The sequence below is a fragment of the Panthera leo genome, chromosome F3 (assembly GCF_018350215.1).
Source record: "Panthera leo isolate Ple1 chromosome F3, P.leo_Ple1_pat1.1, whole genome shotgun sequence".
NCBI lineage: Eukaryota > Metazoa > Chordata > Mammalia > Carnivora > Felidae > Panthera > Panthera leo.
In genome coordinates this window covers 5,522,383-5,549,620 of record NC_056696.1, presented here as the reverse complement: position 1 = coordinate 5,549,620, position 27,238 = coordinate 5,522,383, and the positions used below count along the sequence as shown (strand labels likewise).

The following is a 27,238-nucleotide window of genomic DNA, read 5'->3' as shown; positions in this document are numbered from 1 at the left end:
TCATTCACACACACACACATCTACGAGGCCTTCGGGGATCTCCCGTTGGTCTTAGGATGACAACCAGAGTCACTTTCATGGACGGTAAGACCCAGCAAGCTCCGGTTCCTGTCTCTCCCTCTTGCTCCTCCATCTTGCTCCCGAGCACCCCCCCTTCAGCCTCCTGGCTTCCACGGGGTCTTAGTGCATCCTGTTTCCTCTACGTGGAGTCTCGTCTCTGCTGGCTTTGTCTAAGTACCTTCTACTCACCCTTTATAAGTCCACTCCAGTGTGATTTCCTCGTGAGTGCCTTTCCTGATCTGACCTACAACTGCCCTTTGCTCTATGCTCTAATAGACCCATTCTCCTTCACTTCATTATGTTTATAATTAGACACTCAGCTCTGCTGTTTTTTGATTAATATGGGTCTCCACTAATGAATGTAAGCTCTACGAGCAGGGACCATACCCAAGTATGCTCATTATCAAATCCCTAGCACTTGGCACAGTGCTTGGAAAAGGAGTTGCTCAGTACACTTGCTGAAGTAATACATGGCTATTATTTTTTCTTTTCTTTTCTTTTTTTTTTTACGTGGCTATTCATTATGGAATGTTTAGGTAGAGGAAGAAGAACCCACTGGATACATTCGATTTGAAAAATTTCTTCCAGTGATGACTGAAGTACTCCTGGAAAGAAGGTAAGAAGGTACATGCAGTTGTGGAGGTAGTGATTAGAATTATCTTAATTTAAAAACACTTGGCTTTTTCACTTTGTATATTCTTTTAAAAAATTTTTTTTTATATTTATTTTTGAGAAACAGAGACAAAGCGTGAGCGGGGGAGGGGCAGAGAGGGAAGGAGACACAGAATCTGAAGCAGGCTCCAGGCTCTGAGCAAGAGGTCAACACAGAGCCCGAGGCGGGGCTCGAACCCACGAACTGTACGATCATGACCTGAGCCGAAGTCGGACGCTCAACCGACTGAGCCACCCAGGCGCCCCTCATTTTGTATATTTTATTCAACCAACCAGTGTTTATCCTGGGATAGCTTCCTTCTGACTTTTCACTATAATTTTTTTTTAATTAAATTATTTTTTTTAAGTTAATTTATTTATTTTGAGAGAGAGAGAAAGAAAAAGGTGGGGGGGAGGGGAGAGAGAGAGAGAGAGAGAGAGAGAGACAAGTAGGGGAGGACCAGAGAGAGAGGGAGGGAGATTGAATCCCAAGCAGGCTCGGCACTGACAGCATGGAGCCCGATGCAGGCCTCGAACTCACAAACCGTGAGATCATGACCTGAGCCGAAACCAAGAGCTGGACACTTGACTCCACTTGAGTGGACGCTTGATCCATCCAGGCACCCCAGTCACTGCATTCTGAACGGCCATTTGGCATATGCTTAGAAATATCAACGATGTTTGTGCTAATCTGATAAGCAAAGTGTAATTACAGAGGCAAAAGGCTACCAAAAGCATAAACCAACAACAGATTTATTATCTTCTGTTTTGAATCATCACTGAGACTTAACCCTAATTACTCTTCTAAAGACCGTGTAGCGTTAGCTGACCACAGTTGGTTTACTGTAGAAAGTTTATTTCCCGAGAAGTGGATTTTTATCATGATGAAAAAGATGAATAGATAACATCACGTGATTTTGAACTAAATATTTTCTTTGGGTGTGAAGCGCTTTCGACTTTCATATCTCGAAATCCAAAACTGTTCCAGTGAGGGAAGTACTATTATCCTTGTATATGAGCAGCTTTTATTTTGTTCTATGTGATCGTTTATTGTGTAGAGACTGAGCTAAATACTGTGACATTTGCTCCCTTTACTGCATAATTAGATACAGACCAATTCCAGAGGATATCCTTCTTCGAGCGTTTGAGGTGTGTAAGCTCCAGGTTTTATATGTATTTATGTGAAAAATTCATCATATAGAATTTATTCACCAAACCAAACATACAATATCCACCTTTTCTTTTAGGTATTAGATCCATCTAAACGTGGGTTTCTTTTGAAGGAAGAACTGATCAAATATATGACTGAAGAAGGTAAGAGTGATTTATTACTTCTTTTTAAACTGTGACTTATTTAAGTGATTAATAATTTAACAACAATTATGGAAAAATTCTAGGGGATGCTTTTATTATTAAAAATTTTTTAATGTTTATTTTTGAGAGAGAGAGAGAGAGAGAGAGAGAGAGAATGTGTGAGCAGGGGAGGGGCAGAGAGAGAGGGAGACCCAGAATCCGAAGCAGGCTCCAAGCTCTGAGCTGTCAGCACAGAGCCCGACGCGGGGCTTGAACCCACGAACTGCGAGATCACGACCTGAGCCAAAGTTGGATGCTCAACTGACTGAGTCATCCAGGCGCCCCTAGGAGATGCTTTTAAATCAATCATTCTGGTTCAAAGAGTTATTGACTACTCCTGTTATTTTGGTTTTGGAATGGGTTCTGTTTTGTGGGGGTAAGAGGACGAAGGGTGGGTTAAGGGGAGAGTGATAGTTGCTGTATAGGATTTTGTAACGTATAATGAAACTTCTACAAATTGAAGGCACTCTATTCACTTAAAGTATTTTCAGAATAAAAGCTATGCCCTTGGAAAACATGAACTATCAACCACTATAAATCAGTGCCTGTGACTAGATTGAAGATTTGAATTAGGTTATGGTAAAATTCCTTTTCAAAGAGCTTTTTAGTTGATGAACTTATAGATAATACAGACTCAGCTGAACAGAATTCACACGGAAACTTCCAGTTCTTTATGCTGGCGGCGTTCTGTATTTGCTTTGACCTTGACCTACACATGCCCGGTTATCCATAACACTGTTTTCTTGAGGCACTCTCTCTGCTCAGGCGGATGTGTAAGTTCGTCTTCCTTGGACTTCTGTGGCCTGATGGTCACTCTCCTGAAACCGTGCCCATCTGGGTCACGTTCCTTCCCCCCATATGAGGTTAGGGTTCTGTCTCCTTTGTTCCGTTCGCTGGTTTGCGGGTTGGGTCCCGCATGATGCACAGTTGCCATCACTAGAGACAGAACCAAAAGTGCAAGTGACTGTGAGGACTGGAGACCAAGATTGTCCACCGGCACAGCTGGTTGGGCCACGCTGACCTGACCCACCACGAGGTGAGGCTACGGGCAACGAGGACAAGAATGACTTGGCTGTCACGGCTGCCACCAAGCACTCTTGTGACACTGTAACAAATATCTTCAAAAAGAATTTTTTTAAATGTTTATCTATCTTTGAGAGAGAGAGAGAGAGACAGAGCACGAGCGGGGGAGAGGCAGGGAGAGAGGCAGACACGGAATCTGAAGCAGGTTCCAGGCCCTGAGCTGTCAGCACAGAGCCCGACTCGGGGCTCAAACTCACAAACTGGGAGATCTGAGCCAAGGTCAGATGCTCAACAGACTGAGCCACCCAGGTGCCCTGAGAGCAAGAGTAAAGTCTTATGCGTTACAGCCACCCCCCACCCCCCCCCCCCCCCTGCCCCGCCACAGTAAGTCTCAACAAATGTGGGTTGAATTATTAAAGGAATGAGCAGGGGCGCCTGGGTGGCTCAGTGGGTTAAGCAACTGACTTGGGCTCGGGTCATGATCTCACGGTTGGTGAGTTCGAGCCCTGAGTCGGGCTCTGTGCCGACGGCTCGGAGCCTGGAGCCCGCTTCGGATTCTGTGTCTCCCCCTCTCTCTACCCCTCCCCTGCTCATGCTCTGTGTCTCTCTGTCTCTCCATAATAAATAAACATTAAAAAAAAATAAAAAATAAATGAATGAGCAGATGAAAGAAGGATTCGTGAAGGGGCCCGATGGAGAGAGATAGGTACTGACATCATAGTGTGAACAGAGGTGGGGAGGCGGAAGTGAGGGTAATATCTCCGTATCATGGAGACTGTGAGGGGAGAGCGCCTGGGGGCCTTGCTGGCCAACAGCAGGAGACAAGCCTGGGTAGATCTGTGGGCTAGCCTGTTGAGGCCTGGGCTCAGGGCTCGGGACTCACCCTGTGGGCACCACAGGAGCATCGCGGGGTGTTGAGCAGATGGTCCTTACGGGGCAGGAGGGATTGTTGGAAGGCCAGTCTGGTGCTGGCGGTTTGTTGGACGAGTAAGAGACCGGTCAGGAGGCTACTGCGGCTTTGGGAAGGTGCCCTAGCGAGGTTAGTCTGGAGCCAGCAGGCGGAATGGAAAGGAGAGATGGGTACAGGGGGCCCCCCAGGTGGCTCAGTCGGTTAAGAGTCCGACTTCCGCTCAGGTCATGATCTCACGGTTCTTGAGTTCGAGCCCCGCGTTGGGTTCTGTGCTGTCATCACAGAGCCTGCTTCGGATCTTCTGTGTCGTCTCTCTGCCCCTCCCCCACTCACGGGCACTCTCTCTCTCTCTCTCTCTCTCAAAAATAAATAAACTGAAAAAAAAAAGAGAGAGAGGTACAGTAGGCCTGTTTACAGCAGGATCCGTGGGTCTCGATGAGTAACAGCACGTAGGGAACAAAGGTGGGAGCTGAGGCAGGAGTAACAGGGCCTTGACTCGGATGATGGGTGTCACGGGAATGCTGTTGACTGACACCGAGATATCAGAAGCAGACTGCCTCGGACACAGAGATAAGGGGATGTTTCACAACATCCACAGACTGTTAGGTTGGGAAGCTACATTCTGGCTGCCCGGGATGTCATATGAAACACATGATAAGCCACAGCGAACCAAATTCCTGAAAGACGTCCAGGCATGTGATGGTGTCAGACAGTATTTAGCAGCAGGGAAGGTCTCCAAAACTTTGTTTCAACAAATACATGTTGCCACCTGTGTGCCAGAATGTTCTAAGTGTTAGTTAGATAATAACATGTTGAGTCCTCATAACAACCGCATTAGATGGCTGCCGTGATTATCTTCTCCATTTCGCAGGGAGGAAAACTGAGACACAGAGAGCTTAAGTGATTCGCCCAGGATCTTAAAGTTAATGAGACAGCTAAGCATTTGAACCCAGGTAGTCTGCCTCCCAAGATTGTGCTTAAAAAAAAATGTTTATTTATTCATTGAGAGACAGAGAGAGAGAGAGAGAGAGAGAATCCCAAGCAGGCTGCACGCTGTCAGCATAGAGCCTGATGCAGGGCATGATCTCACATGAGATCATGACCTGAACTGAAATCAAGAGTCAGACGCTTAACCGACTGAGCCACCCAGGCGCCCCCACAAGATTGTGCTTTTAATCATTAAGCTATTCCGTTCCTATCCTTAATCAAACACTGTGTACCTCCTTCCTTGCCCACGGAAGTGACTGCCTTCTGGATTGTACTGTGAACAGCGTCGTGTTCTGAGCGGTCGAGTGTAGCCCTCGGGGTCATGGACCTTGAGCTGGACTACGGCATCCAGATCCCAGCTCTGCCACTCATTGGCCGGGGCGGTGGCCTCGCGTCTCTGTGTGCCGGTTCCTCTTCTGTAAGTGGGGCAGCCATCCTTTCGTCTTGTGAGGCGCTTGGGAGGTTAACTTCGTGCGTGTCAACACGTGGTTGTCACCAGTGCTCTGTGCAGGACCTCCACGGTGCCCATCGGAGTTCGTTGGCAGTGGAGTTTCCATTTAATCAGGTGTAAGAAAGATGTTAGGCTGTATAAGCGTTCTGTCTTTTCTCAGGATGTAAGTACGGTTTCGAGAACTCGACACATTGCCCTTGTTCGATAGTCTGTTATCATTGTCCTCACGATCCCCACTTGAGTGATTTCTGTGGTTTTAGCTGAATTCCAACCTGGAAAACATCGTGTGTCATGGCAGGTGAAAAACTCAGAAGATAAGTGATCCACAGGCCTTAGTAACTCACCGGCTCAGAGAAGCGTCTTTTGGGGGGAAAGTGGCGATTTGGATGTTTCTGTATTTTTGCTTAATATCAGGACAAAGTTCTTTCTTAAGTAGTTGGCAACCTTTCCGGCGTTCCTCCTGAGTTTGCTTCTCATCTTGGTGGCATCCGGGTCCAAGATGACCCTCAGCTGTTACCTGGATCCAGCAAAATCCACAGATTCTCTGTGCAACTTTTGGTTTCGTATGACAGCAACGCTGGGCCAGACTATAACAGAGAGGACCATTTTGACCCGGAGGGTGAGTGGCATCTGTCCGTGGGTTCAGCTGGCATCACGAAGCTGGCCGAGCTGGTCAGGGAGTATTCAGAGACTTCACGTCTCTGTCAGCGGCTCTTCAGCAACTTTGCATCGCGACCGTTTAATCCCTTCGTCACAGCCTTGCTCAATATAATGATTAGACTCCCTAGAAAAGTGAGCCTTTGGGTGAAGGCAATTCCAATAGTTTTAATTTAAATAAATAAGCAACCTTATTCAGGGGGGTCTTAATGTTCTCCTGCTGTTCTGGCTGGAGTGATCGATGTTATAGGTCGCTTGAGCTATGATGTCTGCAAGGCAGACTAAGTCCCAAGTCGGCCAGGGGTACAACTGCCTGCTCTTTGAGTGTCTGGACGGTCGTGATGTGCTGGCTCCGGGGCCCCAGGGAGAGGAACCAGCGACACGGCGGGGACCTGGGGGGCTCCGTGGCAATTAAGCTCGTCGGCGGAAAGAGAAAGCAAAAGATCAGAGGATCTTAAATGATGAATTTCCCTTCTTGTCCTTCCCAGGTGAGCCTTTCTCTCAGGAGGAAATGGAAGAAATGTTGTCTGCTGCAATTGATCCAGAATCGAATTCAGTTCATTACAAGGACTATATAGCAATGATGGTGATAGATGAAAGTTAAGTGCCTTGAAGACTTAATTTCTAACTGAGAGGCTGATTTTAAAAATGGCTTGTCCTTGTGAATTTCGTGTTTTATCTTATAATTCCTGTATACGCTAATTAATGCCCAGTAACAACTATTTCAAGACACTTTGTTCTTTAAAGATGATCATTACGCTGTAAAACACAGATTTATTTGGTGTGGTCTGGCCTTATGGAATGGCAAATTGCTAATTATTTTAAAGCTTGTTCTTAAAACGTTTTAACATTATCCGTGGATTGTTGTTAATTTCCCGCAATAAAACTCAGGTGACCTTCAAATTAATTAAGCTGAAAAAATGAAGAATGACCAGAATGACCCCAGGTTTGGCATAGAAGGATCTTGGAATGGGGCAGAATGAGCACAAACTGAAAATGAGTAGTAGCATGGGGAAAGCCACAAACGACTAATGCTTCGGCATCTGAACGTGGAAGGGGCGTGATTGAAATAAATATTGATAATTAATTGCTTATGAGTGTCGATTATAAGTCTCATTTGAGATGATATTAACCCAGCTAAAGGAGTTGAGGTAATTGAATGTAGAGAGGAGAAAACTGAATGGAGGGGCGCCTGGGTGGCTCAGTCGGTTAAACGTCCCACTTCGGCTCAGGTCATGATTTTGAGGCTCGCAGGTTCAAGCCCCGTGTCGGGCTCTGTGCGGACAGCTCGAAGCCTGGAGCCTGCTTCGGATTCTGTGTCTCCCTCGCTTTCTGCCCCTCCCCACTCTCACTCTGTCTCTCTCTCTCCCCCTCCCCTGCTCATGCTTTCTCTGTCTCTCAAAAATGAATAAATGTTAAAAAAAAATTAAAAAAAAGAAGACTGAATGGAAATTGATAATGCAACGAAGTGGCAATTCTCTTCTGTCTTTAGAGTTCTTACCTGTTCACAATAGCTGCCGTGAGAGTATTGTCCTGACTACTGAGTGAGAATATTGAGAAATTCTGTGGTGTGCAGGAGGTATAGCTGTTGAAAGAGCAGCATAAAGTTATCTGAACACAAGGAATCATGATGGAGAAAGGCCCAGGAACTTACAAGCAAAGGGGGAAATAAGGTAAAGGAAAATGAATAGTCTCCCATAACCTGTCTAGCCTTTCATGTGCATGCATTACACACACAGGGATCTCTCTGTATTTTTTTTATTTTAAAAATTTTTATTATTATTTAAAACATGTTTATTATGATTTTAAAAATGTTTATAATTTTTTAAATTTACATCCAAATTAGTTAGCATGTAGTGCAACAGTGATTTCAGGAGTAGATTCCTTAGTGTCCCTGACCCATTTAGCCCAGCCCCCCTCCCATAACCCCTCCAGTAACCCTCAGTTTGTTCTCCATATTTAAGAGTCTCTTATGTTTTGTCCCCCTCCCTGTTTTTATATTATTTTTGCTTCCCTTCCCTTATGTTCATCTGTTTTGTCTCTTAAAGTCCTCAAATGAGTGAAGTCATATGGTATTTGTTTTTCTCTAATTTCGCTTAGCATAATACCCTCTAGTTCCATCCATGCAAATTTTTGTTTTTTTTAATGTTTATTTTTGAGAGAGAGAGAGAGAGAGAGAGAGAGAGAGGCAGAGAGAAAGGGAGACACGGAATCCGAAGCAGGTTCCAGGCTCTGAGCTGTCCACATAGAGCCTGATGCGGGGCTCAAACCGAGATCATGACCTGAGCTGAAGTCAGATGCTTAACTGACCAAGCCGCCCAGGCGCCCCTATTTTTTATTTTTTAATTAATGTTTCTTATCTATTTTTGAGAGAGAGTGCGAGCGGGGGAGGGCGGAGAGAGAGGGAGCCAGAGGATCCAAAGCGGGCTCTGCACTGACAGAGTTCGAACCCACGAACCATGAGATCATGACCTGAGCCAAAGTCGGATGCTCAACAGACTGAGCCACTCAGGCGCCCCCCACAGTGATCTCTGTTTAAAGATGCTTCACCCCTACGTGTGTGTATACACACACACACACACACATAAACATTTGATGTTGCTTATGATTCTTCCTCTTAGGCATGCAAGAGAGGGGCTGCTACCCAAGAAACTGTCACTATTTGTCCATTCATTCATGAAACATTTACTGAGTATTCTTAGTGTGTTAGGAACTAGAGGGGCAAGGTGGCGCTGTCCCTAACTAATCGAGGTCCCCAACCGATCGAGGTCCCCAACTAATCGAGGTTCCCAACTGATCGAGGTCCCTGTTTAGTGAAGGAGATCTGCAAGTCAGTCAACAACCACATTTCAGGCTGGGGCACATTCAGGGGGCTATGGAAGTGTAAAAGAGGGGTAGCTCACTCAGCCTGGTGGGTGAGTTTCCGGGAGAGGAGAGGGTCTGGTGAGCAGAGAAGGCGTCCCAGAGTAGGTAACACCTACGGTAAAGACAAGTGGTTTACTGAGCTGGTGGCAGGACACGGGGTATTTCCAGAGGGGACCAGTGAGTGCAAAAACCCTGGGGGTGTCATGAAACATGAAGCAATCTGGGAACTTAAGGTGGTATAGTGTGTTTGGCGTGGATTTGGGGGAACATGATAAGAGATGAAGTTGGGGCGGTAGACGGGGGCTGTATCCTTAAGGATATCGGGTTAGACGTGCAGTTAGAGTTTTAGTGTTAGAATTTCGACTTTTTCTGATGATCATCGAGAAAGAGCATTTGTAAATAGCATGGAAAATAGATCCGGGGAGTCGAGACTAGAAAGAAGCAGAGACCCCAGCTGGTAAACGACGTGGCTAGTGGAAGGACATAGGTTGGGAAAAGTCTGGCCGGAGTCCCAGGTTTCTGACTTGGACAGCGGGCAGATCGTAGAGCCACGAATTCAGCTAGGAAATCCAGGAAGCAAGTCAGGGTTGGTGGGAAAAATGGCGAGTTTGGCGGTGGACGTCTAGGGCTTGAGGAGCGAGTACATCCAACAACCAGTTGGATCAGTAAGAGGAAAATCTGGCAAGAGACTTGGATTTCGGAAGGGAAGAGGGTCAAAGCCCAAGGGGAAGGTCAGCACTTAAGGGAGGGCAGGGGAGGAGGGGCCCACGAGAGACTGGGCAGGAGAAGCCTGAGGGGGGAAAGCAGGACAGAAGCGTCAGGAAGCCAAGTGGGAGAGGATCGCAAGGATCTCAAGGCTGTAGCGAGGGCAGGGAAGTTAAAGATGGAGAATGCAGGGGCGCCTGCGCGGCTCAGTCGGTTAAGCTCTGACTTCGGCCGGGTCAGGACCTCACAGTTCGTGAGTTTGAGCCCCGCATTGGGCTCTCTGCTGTCAGCGCAGAGCCTGCTTCAGATCCTCTGTCCCCCGCCCCCTGCCCCTCCCTGCTGGTTCTCTCTCTCTCAAAATAAAAAATAAACTGAAAAAAAAAAAAAATAAAGATGGAAAAATGTGTACCAGTGGTAGCAACAGCGTTCGCGGGTGGCCTCTGCGGGAGCAGATTTGGCGAAGTGACAGGGGCAGCGTCGGGTGGGTTGGGGACCAGAGGGCTGTGAGAAGGTGGAGTGTGAGGACGGGGCAGGAGAAGGAGAGCAGGTTGAGGGAGTTATTTTCGGAAGAGGGGACACATGCAGGCGTGTGTGTACTCAAAGGGCTGAGGATAGGAGAGAAGTCAAAGACCCTAAGGAAGTAGGCGGATCCAGGTTCCAGAGCAAGGAAAAAAAAAAAAAAAAGATTGTTTTGGGGTGGGTTGGAACAAGGAACCGGCATAGACAGTTCCTACCCAATGGCCTCTGTTTCATTCTTACTTTTTTTTTTTTTTAATATTTATTTTATTTTTGAGAGAGAGAGCATGAGCTCCAAGGGGCTCATGAGGGGTAGAGAGAATCCGCAGCAGGCTCCAGGCTCCTGTCCGAGCTGTCAGCACGGAGCCCTACGTGGGGCTCGAACTCACCAACCGCGAGATCATGACCTGAGCGGAAGTTGGATGCTTAACCGCGGGAGCCACCCAGGAAGGCCTGTTTCATTCTTGAATGGAGAGGAAGGTAGTAGGTTAGGAGCTTGCGTTGACAGAGAGCCCAGGTGAGGATTTTCAGGAAATCCTGGAGGATTGTGTTCAGTGACCCGGGCTCAGGAGCAGAAATGGTGGGTTGCTCGGCTGACTCAGGGTTAAGGTCCTGTCATCCGAGATGGAAGGAACCAAAGGGCAAGGCAGTGGGGACTCCGCAGGAAAGCAGGCATGGGGATGGTCTGTGGAGTTCACGTGTTCGGCACAGATACGGGAGCGGCTAACAGACTGCGGCAGAGGGGCAGGGCCCCCGAACCTCTACAGGGCAGCACGAGTGTGGCCGGAGGGAGGGGGGACTGGCTTGCTTCCCAGTCGTAATCCAGTCTGCTTGCCATTGGACTCCAGTGCGTTCTTAGGGCGTTCGTCTGCTCTCCATGTTATTCCAGCTAACATCTGTGCACTATTCACCGTGCCCTCCACCTATCAGCTCCCCTGACCCGCGCATCCCCCGCGGATAAGGGGTACTGTTGCGTTACCCCCATTTCACAGCGGTGGTAACAAGGCTACACAGCTCTGAGGGTTGTATTCGTCAGTGTTCGCCACGTTGTGTTGTGGTAACAAATAACCCGAAAACCTCGGGGCTTTCTACGATGAGCTGTTACTTGTTCGTGTTTTTTTGTCACGTGACCTCTTCGTTCCAACCGTGTCTTCGACGGGAGGGTGGCTGTCTGTCCTGGTTCACCCCGGGGGTTCCCACCGGTCCCTGTTGTACAGACATAACTGTTACTACAGCCCCCTCTTAGCAGCATGCCAGTTGAGACCATCGAAATGTGGTCATCCTGTTCACAAATAGCGCATCAGGGGCGCCTGGTGGCTCCCTCCGTTAAGCATCTGACTCTTGATCCCGGCTCAGGTCACGATCTCACGGTTCGCAAGATCGAGCCCCACGTCGGGCTCTGCCCCGCCAGTGTCGAGCCTGCTTGGGATTCTCTCTCTCCCTGTCTCTCTGCTCCTCACCTGCTCACACGTGCACTCTCTCTCGCGCGCTCTCTCAAAATAAACCCAAAAACAATAGCACATAAAAATGATGGTGAGGAATCCTTCCTGCTGGAAGGTTTTGGGAACGATAACCACCGAGGCGTGCTAACGGCCGGGGCAACACCCGAGTGGGGAACGGATGTGGCGCTCGCTTTGCGGTGCGTGTGAGAATCACCACCCGGAGAGGAGGACGAGCCTCGTGCCCGTGGGCCAGGGCGGGGCCGCGTGAGGGAGGGGGGGGCGGTGGCCCTGAGAGCGTCAACCCCCAGGCTGCCCGCGATGGCGACACGATGTGGCCGCGCCGCGGCGTGGCAGGGGCGTGAAATGCCCTGTAAGGAGGAAGCGCACCCAGGGCCACATCATTCGGCGGCAGCGGCCCGCGCCAGCGTGTCGCGTTGAAGCGTGTCCTGGTGCCCAGCGTGGGGGCCCAGGCAGGGACTTGTCCGGAGCGCGCGGGCAGCTCAGCCTTCTCTTCCAGGAGCCTGTGGCCCCGGGCGACCCCGGTGCCACAGAAGCACAGTTTGGTGAGTTCGCCCCGATGCTGTTCATGAGCAGACGGTGCCACGTTGTCCTCTTGGGGAGGCGCGCTCCCTCCCGGAAGCTCCCTCGGGGCCGGAGACCCCCTTCTGGAATTCCTTCGGAAGTTCTGACTGGCGGCCGACTTCCCACCCCGTCTCGAGGAGATTCGGTCCCTTGGGGAGTCACAAGAGTTGGCCCTGGGGAATGCGGTCCATTTATCTTTAGCACAGACGTTGTTTTTCGGAGGCCCCCGTAGAGCGCAACCCAGAAATCCGGTTTCGTCTTCTAGTTGTGGCATCAGTGTGGCCTGTTTACAAAGGGGAGGGTTGTCTTCGTCCGCAGGCACCTCTCTCACCCCCGTGGCCCTCGGCCTCCGGTGTGAACCACAAAGAAAGAGCCCGATTCTGCTTCCCCTGGCTTCCCAGGCATCCAAGTGCCTGGAGGATTCTTTTTCATGGAATGGGGGGGGGGGGGGGGTGGTCCGTGTAGATCTTTCTCCCTTCCGGCTTCCGGGGAAGCGCACGCCTCGCCCATACAGCCACTTCCTCGTGGAAGATGAGCGTCACTGCCTTGTGTCCTCTGGGCACGTTAACAAGCAGACGGCCTCCTGGTCACGCGAGCCCCACCTCGTGCCGGGCGCGGGAGCTTCGTGTTTCCACAAGTGTGGTCCGCGATCTCCTGCATCGGGACACCTGGGAGGGGTGCCCGGTAGACATTCGGGCTCCCGAGCCCCACTCCAGAGCCCGAGAACGGAATCTGGGCGTGCTGTGGCGCAGGGGTGGGGCTTGGAGGGGGCTCTGCCTCTGACTGATTAGGCAGCGGGTGCAGACGTTCAATACTGCTGAGTCTCTGCGTCTTAATTGGTAAGTGGAAAGAACCCCTACCTTATGGGGCTGGTGGGAAAATCAAATGAGATAACGAAAGAAAATTCTTTAAGGGGTGTGAGGTGTGACACAAATCTTATTTATAGGAAACCAGCCAGGGAGGGAGGAAGGGAAGGAGGAAAAGAGGAGAAGGGAGAAGGAGGACGGGAGAGGTGGGGAGGGAGAAGGGGAGAAGGGGGAGAGGAAGGGGGAAGGGAGGGATCAGAGAGGGGAGAGGGGGGAAGAGAGGCCAGCTGCCTGGGTAGGGACAATCAGAGAGGGTGGGAAAGTCGTAGGCGATAATGTGTTTAATCTGGGGGCTAAAGGCAGTGATCCATCTCAGGTACTACTGGTAGAAGGAGATCAGGAGGTTTGCTATCTTGGTGCTATTGATTACAAGCTCTTAAGTGTAGATCGAGAAATCAGGAGGGTTTTTAAAAACGTTTTATGTATTTATTTTTGAGAGAGAGCGCGCATGCACGGGAGTGAGGGAGGGGCGGAGAGAGAGGGAGACAGAGAATCCCAAGCAGGCTCCGTGATGACAGCTCGGAGCCTATAACTCGGGGCTCAAACCCACGAGCCATGAGACCATGACCTGAGCTGAAATCAGGAGCTGGATGCTTAACCGCCTGAGCCCCCCAGGCGCCCCGAATTGGAGGTTTTAGGCAGTGCTTTATCTTTTTTTTTTTAAAAAAACTGCAGTAAAATAAAAAAACAGTATAAAATTTGCCATCTTAACCGTTGTCAAATGTACAGTTCAATAGTGAGTATATTTATGTTCTTGTGAATTAGATCTTCAGAACTTTTTCATCTTGCACATCTGAAATGCTGTACCCATGAAACAACTCCCCTCCCCCCCCCCCCCCCCCCCCCCCCCCGCCGTGAATACCATTCTACTTTGTTTCTGTGAGGTTGACTACTGTGAGTTAAATACTGCGTGTAAGTCGAATTGTACTGTATTTGTCTTTTTGTGACTGGGATGTTTCACTTGGCATAGTGTCCTCAAGGTTCATCCACGTTGTCGCAGGGGTGAGGATTTCCTTTCTTTTAAAGGCCGAATAATACTCCATCGTAGATACTGACCACATTTTGTGTATCCATTCGTCCATCGGTGGGTGTTTGGGTCGCTTTCACGTCTTGGCTACTGTAAATCATGCTGCCATGAATGAATCCGGGTAAATACCCAGAAGTGGGATTGCTGGATCTTTCTCCTTTTTTGCAAAATTGCTCTCAGTCACAGTGCTTTTAAAGTGGCATAAATTATTCACCTCACTTACTGGAGAAAGCTCTCTAATTCACTTGAGGAAACAATGTTTTATTGTTATTTAAAAAATTGATGCGGTGGAACATTTGAGGCTAATTCTAGTTCTTTGGAGAAGGAGGTAAGATAAAATAGCCCGCTGTGAAAATCCAGACACAGTTTTATACGAGCGGCTGTGCAGAGTGGCAGATAGATCCGGGTACTTCCTTGTTAGTCTTTAGCTACTCAGTAAGAAATCTTGAAAGCCACTTCGAGCCATTTATGACTATGTTTATGAAATTTATGGAAGTATGGATCGAGTATTACCTGACTTCAGTATGGCTAAAAAAAAAGTCAGGATTTTGTGTGTGTGTGTGTGTGTGTGTGTGTGTGTGTGTTCTGAATGCTTAGGTTTTAAATATCTTGCCAGCTGTGGTGACTCCATTCGGAACCCAGTTACCAGTTCAAGGCATGATGTTCACAGGGGCAGAGTTCATTGTTAGGGAGAGTAAAGACGACTCGATTTGCCAACTAGTCTTCTTGGTAATTTCCAGTATTTTTTAGTTACTCTTCACGAAATCGGAGGAGACCTTGTAAGTCAGCTGACCAAGAGCTCCGCCATTTTCTTGACGCTCGCTTCCGCTTGCAGTGCCGGTGCTGTATTCAATTCCCGGTCACTTTGTGGGAAACTTTTTAAGCCTCTTATCAGTTTAAGGAGGCTAGTTTTGTTAAAACCAGATAACATCTGTGAATCCCCCACTTGACTGGGCACCCACGTGCTTAGTAAAGGGTGAGAGTGTGTATGGGGGCCAAGGCACCCCCGTGCTACCCTTAGGACACCTGCCTTCCTTCCTGACACGTGACTCCTGACATGTGGACCCCGTGACCATGCTAGTGTCCATCCATATTGTGCATGGTCAGAGCTAATTCTAATTTTGAGAATCTCCAGAGGAAAGGGTAAACAAAGTAAAACGTAAAATGCTCTGAAAGTTGTCCGAGTATTTCTAAAGCGGTGCATGGCTATTAAAAAGAAATCGGAAAATACGAGTACGCAAAAAAGAAGAGAAAACCCAAGACTATGTATCTTTATATAACATCTTCAAAATGTCACTATGGAGTCGATTGGTCAGGGTCCTAGACTGTGAGGACAGAAACAAGGCTGCTTCACTGAAGTGAAAGGGGATTCACAGGAAGGCAAAGGTGGTCATAGTGTCCACAGACCGTGAGATCATGACCTGAGCCGAAGTCGGACGCTTAACCGACTGAGCCACCCAGGCACCCCTGTAATCTGCACTTTAATACACCGTGAACAATTTTGCTGTTAGTGTGTATTTACCTAAAATAGAAATTTAATCATTGAGTAGTATGTAATTGTTGGGATCTATTGTAATGTATTTAACTAGTTTCTTATTCCTGGTCATTTAGATAATTTTCAGTTTTGCTCTATCAGGATAAATTGTTATGAATATCCGGGTAGTTAAATCTTAATTATTTGCTTAGAATACATTCCTAGAAGCGGAATGGTTGAGTCAACTTTATTTTTTTTATTTTTTATTTTTCAAATTAATCAATTAATTATTTATTTATTTTAAAAAATTCTTTTTAATGTTTATTTATCTTTGGGACAGAGAGAGACAGAGCATGAACAGGGGAGGGTCAGAGAGAGAGGGAGACACAGACTCTGAAGCAGGCTCCGGGCTCTGAGCTGTCAGCACAGAGCCCGACGCGGGGCTTGAACTCACAAACTGTGAGATCATGACCTGAGCTGAAGTCGGAAGCTCAACCGACTGAGCCACCCAGGCGCCCCTTTATTTTTTATTTTTTGATGTTTCTTTATTTTAGAGACAGAGTACCAGTGCGGGGAGGGGCAGAGAGAGAGAGAGAGACAGAGAGAGACAGAGAGAGAGAAGGAGACAGAGAATCTGAAGCAGGCTCCAGGCTCTGAGATGTCAGCACAGAACCTGATGCAGGGCTCGAATCCACGAACTATGGGATCGTGACCTGAGCCGAAGTTGGATGCTTAGCCGACTGAGCCACCCAGGCGCCCCTGGTTGAGTCAACTTTAAAGAGCTGGGGACTTATTTATAAGCCTATTGTTAATAATGTGTTTTCAAGCTATTCTAGAGAAACCCTCAGCTTTTTTAACTTTGCCAATTTGATAGGCAAAAAATGGCATCTCTTGATTTTTTAACTATTTGCATTCCATTGATTACTTGAACTTTCTAAAGGCCCGGGACAATGTATATTGGAGGATTCCGTTGGATTAGCTCCAGGAGGCACCAAATCGGAGCCCTCACAGACTGTTTCCTGTCAGACAGAAACGACAATCCTGCTGCCTGCTGTGAAGTAGAGCCCAAGGCAGAGTCCGGATTCCAGAGGTACGCTTTCCCTCTAGACGCTCATCGCGTGGGGGAGGTGATGAGTGAGAACGAGCCACCGTCACACAGAACAGTTGGCCGGAAGTGTCACAAATACCCAAGGAAACAAATAGGAGCCTGGGGAATAAACATGCAAATAAGAAGTGAAGAGTGATCACCAAAGTCAGAGCGAGTTCTTGAGATGTAAACGCGTTTCCCAGTGCAGTTCGTTTGCTCGCGCGGTCAACATCGACTGAATCCCCAGTACATGCCAGACTCCATTCTGGGCACCAGTGATGCAGAAATGAATGAGACCCAGTCCTTGCCTTCGACAGAGCTCAGTCTTATGGGAGAGACGTCACGACAAGCCATTACACCACGCAGTAGGTGTTTAGCAGCGATACCAAGGTGTTTGGGGATCCAAGCAGAAAGCAGCCAGCTCTGCCTGGGGGACTCACAGAGGGCTTCATAGAGGGAGTGACAGGATGAACCACAAGAGGTTTCTGTGCCCCTGTTAGTGGTGTTGCTGCCAGTACTGGGTGGGGGAGAATGTTCAGGAAAGAGGTGGCTTGAAGCTCATGCTAAAATAGCTATACAGCATGGGAGAAAGAATGGATCTGCTTTGGGGATGCCACCTGTGCCAGGTGCAAAATATGTGACCTGGGAGAGGTCATTTGATGTGTTTCTACCTCGGTTGCACAGCTATAAAATGGCGGTCTTCACATCTATCTTGTAGGGTTGCTCTGAGCATTAAGGGGTGCCCGCGCAGGACTTGATAAGCGGTATCTGTCACTACAAAGTGCTCAGTAAACATCTGTTGAGTGATGAATACAAATGTTTTCTTATATAGTAGATCTTTTAGAACTATATGATGAAGTTGAGTTCAGATGCTTGTAGGGTTTCCGGGCATAAGGAAGGCTATTTTCCTCAACGAGTGACCTCACGAATTTTATGAAAAAAGGGCATACATGTTTTAACTTCATTCAACAAACATTTATTTAGTGCCACTCAGTGCTTGGAACTGCCCCGGTGAACAAAACCAAGTCCCTGCCCTTTCAGAACTTGGCTTCTCGTTGCGGAGACAGCAATGAGTCAACAGATGTATATGTCACACGGGGAAAAGCCCCGTGGAGAAGAAGCAAGATAAGGGTAATTAAGAGACTGTTGGGACACCATTCCAGCCAGGGTGATACGGGATGTCTTCTCCAAGGAGGTGACATTGGAACAGTGACCTGAAAGAAATGAGGGAGCATTGGGGAAGAGCATTCCCCGCAGAGAGGACAGCAGGTTCCCAGGGTTTGGCGGCCTGGAGAAGCAGCTGCTGAGGCCGTGGTAGCCTGGGCGAAGAGAAGGAAGCAGGAGTTGGGGATGGGGAGGTAGGCAGGTCCAGAACACGAAGGGCTGTGTAGCCTGGGAAGGGACTTCGGTTATTTGCTAAATGCGAAGAGAAGCCACGGAATGGCGTAGAACCGATCAGTGGCCTGTTGCATGGAGTATGGCCTCTCAGACCAGGGTGACAGTGGCAGATGGGGTGAGAAGTGGTTGGCATCCATCCTTGTGGAACGTGAACCAAAAGGACTTCCTGAAGGATTAGATGTGAATGGAGAAGGAGAGAGATGGCGAGGAATGGAGAGTGTGGTGGGGGACAATGGCAACACGGAGAAGCCAACTAAACACCCGGGTTGGCTGTCCAAGCCCAGAGCCCACGGCAGGATCTGGGAGTGGAATGGTCAGTGTTCTGGTGACAGTCAAAGCCGTGGCATTGGGTGGGACCACCTAAAGAGGGCGATGGGTAGAGAAGAGGAGAAAGACACACAGAGGAAACATGGTAGCGGGAAGATCCCGGATCCTGCTGTGTCCCCACTCACCAAGTACCACTGAGGGCCTCTGTCTGTCTAGACCCTCACCCAGTTCTTTCTAGTCAATGGCCTTTCAGATTCCCAGAGACAATTTGGACCCCCCCCCCACCCCAGCTTAGAAAACACTGCAGGTGTTGGAGACAGCTCCAGACTTTTTACTGCATGTGCAATCCAAGAATATCCCCTCTGACCACATTGCAAGGGACCTGTCACGATGCCCATGATTTCCCAATTTTCTTTTAAACTCTCATGATCTTCAGCCCTGAGTGGAAGGGAGTCAAGATTAATCAGGGCCTACCTAGCCCTGTCGGGGGCTTTGTTAGAACGTATAGGGGCTCAATCTAGAAAACTGAAAACATGCCCAAAATGCTAATAATTTTTTTAAATGTTTATTTACTTTTGAGAGAGAGAGAGAGAGAGCATGTGCAGGGGAGGGGTAGAGAGAGAAGGAGACAGAATCTGAAGCAGGCTCCGGGCTCACAGCACGGAGCCCAACGCGGGGCTCGAACTCACAAACCGTGAGATCATGACCTGAGACGAAGTTGGCTGCTCAACCGACTGAGCCACCCAGGCGCCCCATGACTTTGTTTTTCTAAATCGAGTCTGCCCTCAAGCCCCTCCTGTCCGATCATGTTACGAAGAGCTCTCGGTTTACTAGTTTACCCACCAGCCGGGAGCAGAGACCCCACCCCACTCACCCCTGATGTTAGAAGCAGGCCCTTCTCTGTGGGGGGGCCACAGGTGTGGCTCCCCTGCCTTCCCACTGCCCAGGCCCAGGGACCCCACCTGCTCTCACCGGACACTTCAGCTCTTTGTTTGTTTGTGGGAAGGCTTTTGAAAGCAAAGGCATTTTGCTTCTGCCCTGTTTACAAAGGAAGCCCCGGTTCTCTGGGACTCAAAGCCCAGCGTGCCCCCCATGAAGGGGTGGGTGGTGAGGAGGAGAGACGGAATTACTTTTTAAGTTTTTCTCTTTCAACAGCAGGAAGAATAATAAGAATAAGAATAGCACAGTAATAACTCTATAAGTTATTCTGCCGGGCTACAATATATATGTTTTTGTAAAATGCTTTATTATGAAGAGTTAGCGGGCAAAGTACAGTGAACCCCCCCCCCCCACACACACACACACCTCCTTCCTCAGCGGCTGTCAACTCAGGTCCCATCCCATCTGTCTTCAGGTACACCTCCCCTCGTTATTCTCAGACAACTCCAAGACACCATTTCATCTCATCCATGATATTTTCAGCATATTTAAAAGACAAAGATTCTGGGGCGCCTGGGTGGCTCAGTCTGCTCGGGTCATGATCTCCAGTCCGTGAGTTTGAGCCCCGTGTCAGGCTCTGGGCTGATAGCTCGGAGCCTGGAGCCTGCTTGGGATTCTGTGTCTCCCTCTCTCGCTCGCTCTCAAAAATAAACATTAAAAAAATAAAGATAAAGATTCTTATTGAAAAACATAACCATAATATGATGAAAATAATAATTGCTTAATGTTACCATATATCCGGCCAATGTTCAGATGATCAATTTTCCCATAAATGTAATGAGAGGCTTTAAAAAAAACACAGTTTGAGTTAGAAGTCCAATACGATTGGTTGTAGTGTGTGCGATTAGTTGATTTTTTTTTTAAGTTCCCTTTAACATATGATTTTTGTCTCCAACCTTTCTTCCCCCCGCCCCGCCCCGACACATAATTATTGAAGAAACCTCGTCGTTTGTCCGATAGACTTTCCCACGGGCTGGATTTCGCTGGCCGCATCCCCATGAGATATGCAGTTGGGCGTGTCCCTCTGTCCTCTCTGACCCATAATTTGGCAGTTGGATCTAGGCTTGATCAAATTTGGGTTTGATTTTCTGGGTGGTGCAAGATGACTTTATAAGCGTTGTGTCCTTTCATTGGGGAATGTGTGATACCTGGTTGTCCGTCTGGACGTCAGTGCTGTTGGCGTTGAGCGCTAAGTTTATCCGTACACGAGGGGTTGCAAAATGGTGAATCCGCGTCTATCCTTGCGTTCTCTAATGGTGACCAATGAGTTTTTGTTTGCTTTTTAGCATTGTCAGAAACTTCCGTGTGTTTGGTATGTTTCCATCCGTCGTCGTTACTCGTACTGATGTTCCAGTACCCCATCTTTGCTTAGTGGGAGTCTCTTCAGGTTGGCTTCTGAGAGCTTCCTGGGTACGGGGGATGAGATGTTTTAGGCTCGTTTCATACAGTATTTGGTTTTTAAAGATGTGTTGTCCATCCTTGGTGACCTGAGATCGGGGCCAACACTGGGTCTTTCCTTGTGCTGTGTGATTAGGCAGAAAGAAGCGCAAGAAAGGTTTGGTTGGTGTTAGAGATTTGTGGGTCCAGATACCTGCTTTCCATCGTGGTTCTACACAGTAGTGCACAGACACAAACCCTCTGGTGAAATGGGGATCAGAGAACCTTCAGGATGGTTTGTGAGCAGCTTAGTTAATCTCCTGACGCTAGAAGCTGGATCGGAGAACGCCACTGGGACGTGAGGCCCAAGCGTGGGCCTCTGATTTCTCAAATCCAGACAGGATTCTCTGGGAGGCTGTGTATGTAGAACCTCTGAACGCATTGTTATAATCAATATAGTAACTGACTTCTATTTTTTTATTTTTATTTATTTTTAATAGTTTTTTTAAGTTTATTTATTTCTGAGAGAGAGAGAGTGCACGAGCAGGACAGGGGCAGAGAGAGAGGGGGACAGAAGATCCAAAGCAGGCTCCACTCTGACAGCACAGAGCCCAACGCGGGGCTCGAACTCACGAACCACGAGATTGTGACCTGAGCTGAAGGTGGACGCTTAACTGACTGAGCCACCCAGGCGCCACAGTAACTGACTTTTAAATCCCAGTGGCAAGAGGATTTATTACTTGTCTTGATTTCCCGCTTGTTGGTACAACAACGCTAACAAGAATATAGGAGAGGCAGGCCCCGTACAGACTTTTTAAAACAGTGGTAAAAAGTGATAAGAGCCAAGCTCAACACCTTTCCCCTTGTGTGGCCGGTCAGATTCACCTTCCCTGCAGGGGAAGGACCCGGTGGGCACTTGGAGAGAGCTGGAATTGCTATTCTTGCACTCCGTCTAGAATGTGAGGGGGCTCGTGGGTGTCGTTCCCTGTAGTTCAGGGGGTGGGGCCCGAGTCAGGAGGTCTCTGAACAGGACTCAGCTCACAGCAACCTGTGCCAGAGCTGGATCCGCGGAAGAAAAAGTGGGACGAGGACAAGGGGCTGCTTCTGGAAGCTGGAAAGAAGGTCATGAAAGAAGCACATCCCTGTCTGAATTCTATAAACATGGACTTAAGAGGGAATGTGGGGGGTGGGGTGCACCTGGGTGGCTCAGTTGGTTGAGCGTCCGACTTTGGCTCAGGTCATGATCTCGCGGTCTGTGAGTTTGAGCCCCGCATCAGGCTCTGGGCTGACAGCCCAGAGCCTGGAGCCTGCTTTGGGTTCTGTGTCTCCCTGTCTCTCTGTCCCTCCCCTGCTCACTGTGTCTCTCTGTTTCAAAAATAAATTTAAAAAATTTTTTAAATTTTAAAAATTAAAAAAAAAGAGGGAGGGTGGTTCGGGGATAGGACAGGGTAAAGGGCAGGAGAGGCAGGAGACTGAATATGCAGAACCAGGGACAATGACCAACTGACTCAGTCTTTTGGGGGACATTGGAAATGAGAGGGGCGTTTTGATGGGGAGGGTGACCAGAAGAACTAACAGCTGGAGAACAACCAAGCTTACATTATTCTGGAGCTGCCTTTGCAAGGCACTGATCACCTCTTTGGGTGATCTATTTATTTATTTTATGGTTTATTTTATTTATTTTGAGAGAGCATGTGTGTGAGTGGGGGAGGGACAGAGAGAGGGAGACAGAATCCCAAGCAGGCTCCAAGCTGCCAGCACGATGCAGGGGTCGAACCCATGAATGGGGGTGGGGATCATGACCTGAGCAGAAGTCAAGGATCAGGCGCTCAACCAACTGAGCCACCCAGGTGCCCTACCCCTTTGGGTGATTTAAAAAGGACTTTCTATTAAGAAATTTCAACACTAGGGGCGCCTGGGTGGCTCAGTCGGTTGGGCATCTGATTTCGGCTCAGGTCATGATCTTGCGGTTCGCGAGTTCGAGCCCCATGTCAGGCTCTGGGCTGACAGCTTGGAGCCTGGAGCCTGCTTCAGATTCTATGTCTCCCTCCCCTGCTTACGCTGGGTCTCTCTCTCTCAAAAATAAAGTAAAAAATAAACATTAAAAAAAATTAAAAAAAAAAAAAGAAATTTCAACACTAAAAGAATAGGACAGATGTACTCCCATGTATCCATCAGCCAGTAACACGTTCCCAGTCTTGCCCTGTCTATGCCACCTGTACCCTCACCCCTGCTAGACCATCTCAGAGCCAATTGGAGACATATGTCATTTCATCTCTAAGGGCTTTGATATTATCTTTGACAGACATGGATGCCCTTCCCTTTTTTCCGCACAACCACGAAACTGTTATTATAACATAAAAAAATTAACAAGGATTCCTTAATATTGTCTGATATGCAATCATTGTTTAAGTTTTCACACTTGTCTCATAAATGTCTTTTTACCATTGGTTTATTCCAATCAGGATCCAAACAGTGTCCACACGCTACATTTGGTTGATGCATCTTTCGATCTCTCCCACTCCCCTCCCCTTTTGTTCTTGCCATTTATTTGCGAAAAGCCTGGCCACTGGTTCTATAGAATAGTCCACGTTTTGGATTTGTCTGATCGCATTTCTGTGGTAGTGTTTGACGTGGTTTTCTATTCTCCATACATCCTGTAGACCCATTGTTAAAACTAGAGGCTTGATCAAATTTCGAGATCAGTTATGTTTTTGTTTGTGCTTTTTTGCAACTTCATTGAAGGTGGTATATATATATTTTTAAAAGTTTACTTATTTCTTTTGAGAGAGAAAAAAAAGCACAAGTCAGGGAGGGGCAGAGAGAGAGAGAGTGAGAGAGAATCCCAAACAGGCTCCACACTGTCAGCAACAGAGCCTTGATGTGGGGCTCCAACTCATGAACCATGAGATCATGACCCGAGCCGGAGTTGGACGCTTAATTGACTGAGCCGTCCAGGTGCCCCTAAATGGTGATTTTTTAAAAAATTCTGTTATTCCTTCTGTATTTATGTGCTGGGATTCCTCTGTTAAGAATAATTTTCCTTCATGGACTGTTAGGCTCCTTTGAAATGTTGTCTGTACAGCAAGGGTATCGTGGTTTGCTTGGTTCCTTACTTTAATTTTTCAAAAGAAATGTTTCTTGATTTCTTAAAAAATTAAAAAAAATATATATATATTTTAAGAGAGAGACAGAGCATGATCAGGGGAGGGGCAGAGAGAGAGGGAGACACAGAATCTGAAGCAGGCTCCAGGTTCTGAGCTGTGTCAGCACAGAGCCCGACACGGGGCTTGAACTCATGAACCAAAAGATCATGACCTGAGCCAAAGTCAGACGCTTAACCGACTGAACCACCCAGGCGCCCCTCTTCATTTCTTTTAAAAACATGCATTTTATTTTTATTGATTGTGTGTGTTACAGGTGGGGTCTGAAATTGCCTGGGACCTTATGGGAGGTGTGGCCCCCACTTGGGTGCCAGCCAAAGCCGGAGTGGGTAACATGCGAGTAGCCTAATTATTTTCTGGTGATTTCTAGTGTTTGCATTAGCAGTTACTCGCTATTTTTGTCACAGTGAATCTGTCTTTTTTCATGTGGGTGGAAGTGAAGTGTTTGGACTTGATTTGATGTAATAAAGCTGTTGCAGATTGATAAACAGGTTTCAAATGTTGTAAGGTTATAAAGAAAAAGATGATTCAGAGTATTTATGTAAATGATAAATAGTGCAGCAAGAATTCATAAGAAATCTGAATGTAATTCTTCCCTAAATGAACACATATAAACGACCAACTAACACACACATATATTTTAGTATGCTTTGCTATTGAACATATTTAAATTATATATTTAAAACAACGTTCATGTTAAAGTTTATTTATTCTGAGATTATGTGTGCGTGAGCGGGCGAGGGGCAGAGAGAGAGGGAGAGAGAATCCCAAGCAGACACCGTGCTGTCGGCTCAGAGCCCAAGCTGGGGCTCCGTCCCAAGAACTGTGAGCTCACGACCTGAGCCAAAATCCAGAATTGGACGCTTAGCTGACTGAGCCACCCGGGTGCCCCAGATAATCCAAAGCAACCCCACCCACACAACTGGGATTTGCATCTTTTTGTGTCTGTTTCTTCCATTTTAAATTTGGTCATTCAAGAACACACTTACCAGGGAATTTGGAGGCAGTTGTAAGCCAGATAGAAATTTAGTTAAATTTCTGCAAAGATCAGATAGTTTCAAAATGCTCTTAACAGGGGAATCGGGAATTCATATGGCGTGGGAGATAGAATTTTTTCCAAACAGTTGGAACCTCACTCCAGGGAAAGGCTGCGTGTCTAAATCCCTGATGGACGTGCCCGGGGCGCACGGCTGACGCCGGGGGCTCGGGTCCTGAGGGTGGTGCAGCAATAGTGAGGTTGAGCGGGCAGGTATGAGGCTCACAGAAGTGTAACCCGTGGGCCCAGAGGGTGCACCCGGGGCCCAGTCAGCCGTGGTTGAAAACTGTTCCGGACCTGGAGGTGTGGACCGAGGGGGCCCACGCGCCTCCACACTGTCCCCTCCTAGTGCGTGCGCCCCTTGGTTCCCGGCCCTGGGCTCCCGGGCAGGTCCAGAGGGACCCCCAAGTCGGGACCCCCACCCCCACCAACCCTCTGCCAGTGCCGACTCCCCGCTGTGCCCCTTGGTCTCTGAGCTGATCCTCCCTGCCCCCGCCCTACCCATCGTCTCCGTGTTCGTTCTTCTTCCTTTTCTCTTTATCCACCTGTCGATTTCTCTCTGATCCTGATCCTACTCAGGTCTACTCCTCTTGTAAAAGACACTTTCCGAGGCGTCTGGGTGGCTCAGTCGGTGACGCGTCCCATTTCCGCTCAGAGCATGATCTCGGGGTCTGTGAGTTCGAGCCCCGCGTCCGGCTCTGTGCTGACAGATCAGAGCCTGGAGCCTGTTTCAGATTCTGTGTCTCCCTCTCTCTCTGACCCTCCCTTGTTCATGCTCTGTCTCTCTCTGTCTCAAAAATAAATAAACATTAAAAAACAAAGTTAAAAGACACTTCCCTTCCTTAGGACGCATTCCCCGCATCCCTGGTCTCTCCCTGCCCTTCACCACTGGCCCGGGGAGAGAGTGCTGGCCTCTCCAGTCCACTTCTGTCCTCCCTCCGACCCTCAGACCCTCCACCCTGCCTTCTCTGGGGCACCTGGCCTGCCTCCCGCCCCCGGGCCCTCTCTGCGGCCACTCACCAGCCTACCACCCAAATCCCAGCTGCCACTTCCGGTCCTTGACCTGTGTGAGTTCACTGTCGCTGCAGCGTTCCCACCTTGCGGGATTCAAAAGCATGCTCTTTCCAGATCCCCCTCCCTCTCTCATCCCCTTAAATATTAATGTCCCTTAATGACATTCATGAAATGAAATTAATGAAATTAATGACACCTTAAATATTAATGTCCCCGGGATTCAAGCCTTAGCTTTCCTTTAAACAACAACTCCCCCTTCCCCCTGCCCAGCCCCTGGTAACCACCTTTCTGCTTTCTGTTTCTATACACTCGGCTACTCTAGGACGCTCATGTGAGTGGAATCAGGCACTCTTTGTATTTTTGTGACTGGCTTATTTCACTTAGCGTCATGTCTCTGCGTGTGACAAGATTTCTTTCCTTTTTAAGGCTAAATAATATTTCATCGCACATGTAGAACACATTTTGTTTATCTGCTCATCTGTTGATGGGCACTGGGCTCCTTCCACCGTCTGGCTCGTGCAGATAGCACTGCTTTGAAGGTGGGTATGCAAATGTTTCTTCCAGATCCTGCTTTCAGTTCTGTTGGCTATGTGCGCAGAACTCTATCGGATCTTACCGTAGTTCTGTGTATAATTTTCTGAGGAACCACGGTACCGTTCTCCATAATGGTTACACCATTTTACGATCCCGCCGACACTGGTCGAGGTTTCCAGTTTTTCTGTGTTTTTGCCAACGCTTGTTATTTTCTGGGGTTTTTTGATAGCTGTCATCCTACCAGTGTTTTGATTTGCATTTCTCTGATGACTGGTCGCATTGACCATTTTTTCATATGCCTGTTTTGCCATTTGTATGTCATCTTTTGCAGGAATGTCTGTTCTAGTCCTTTGCCCATCTTTAAATTGGGTTATTTGATTTTGTTGTTGTTGCTGTTGTTGACTTGGAGGTCTTTATAGTGCCTGGATATTAACGCCTTATCAGGTATGAGGTGTGCAAATATCTCCTCCTATTTTGTAGGTTGCCTTTTTCACTCTGTTGATTTTGTTGCCCAGAAGTTTTCAAGCTGGGTGTAGTCCCGCTTGTCTGTTTTTGCTTTTGTTGCTTGTGCTTGGCATGTTTCTAGAACACGTTTGAGTCCTACAACTCAGTGGCTCACGGCCACGGAAGGGCGATAAGAGGAAGTGCCACCATCTTTGTTCCTTCAAAGGCTCCTGAACTGAGGTTTGCTGGGTTTCAGTGGGGACTTACCCACGCTATAATTTGAGGGAGAAAAAGCGTCTTACTGGGCAGAAGCTTCTGTCAGGTCCTCTGTTATAGACCAGCTTACAGATGGTTGAGAAAAAATGCTTTTCCTTTTTAATAAAAACAATGGCAAATAGCTACACGTTCA

General features: G+C 48.0%; 1 protein-coding gene and 1 non-coding gene across 3 annotated transcripts in view; one reads left to right on the top strand and one right to left on the bottom strand.

The window, feature by feature from the left end:
* Positions 1–7,184, top strand: part of EFCAB2 (EF-hand calcium binding domain 2) — a 130,555-nt gene extending 123,371 nt beyond the window's left edge. For both annotated transcript variants that reach the window (XM_042924668.1, XM_042924667.1), the window contains 4 exons: positions 597–676; positions 1,818–1,860; positions 1,959–2,025; positions 6,581–7,184. In XM_042924668.1, the coding sequence (XP_042780602.1) occupies positions 597–676; positions 1,818–1,860; positions 1,959–2,025; positions 6,581–6,696 (306 nt within the window). In that variant the 3' untranslated portion in view covers positions 6,697–7,184. The remainder of the gene's footprint in view (positions 1–596; positions 677–1,817; positions 1,861–1,958; positions 2,026–6,580) is intronic.
* TRNAR-UCG lies at positions 889–973 on the bottom strand. The gene is given in 2 exon segments: positions 889–925; positions 937–973. It is a non-coding gene; the product is annotated as a tRNA-Arg (tRNA).
* Positions 7,185–27,238: the final 20,054 nt, after the last annotated feature.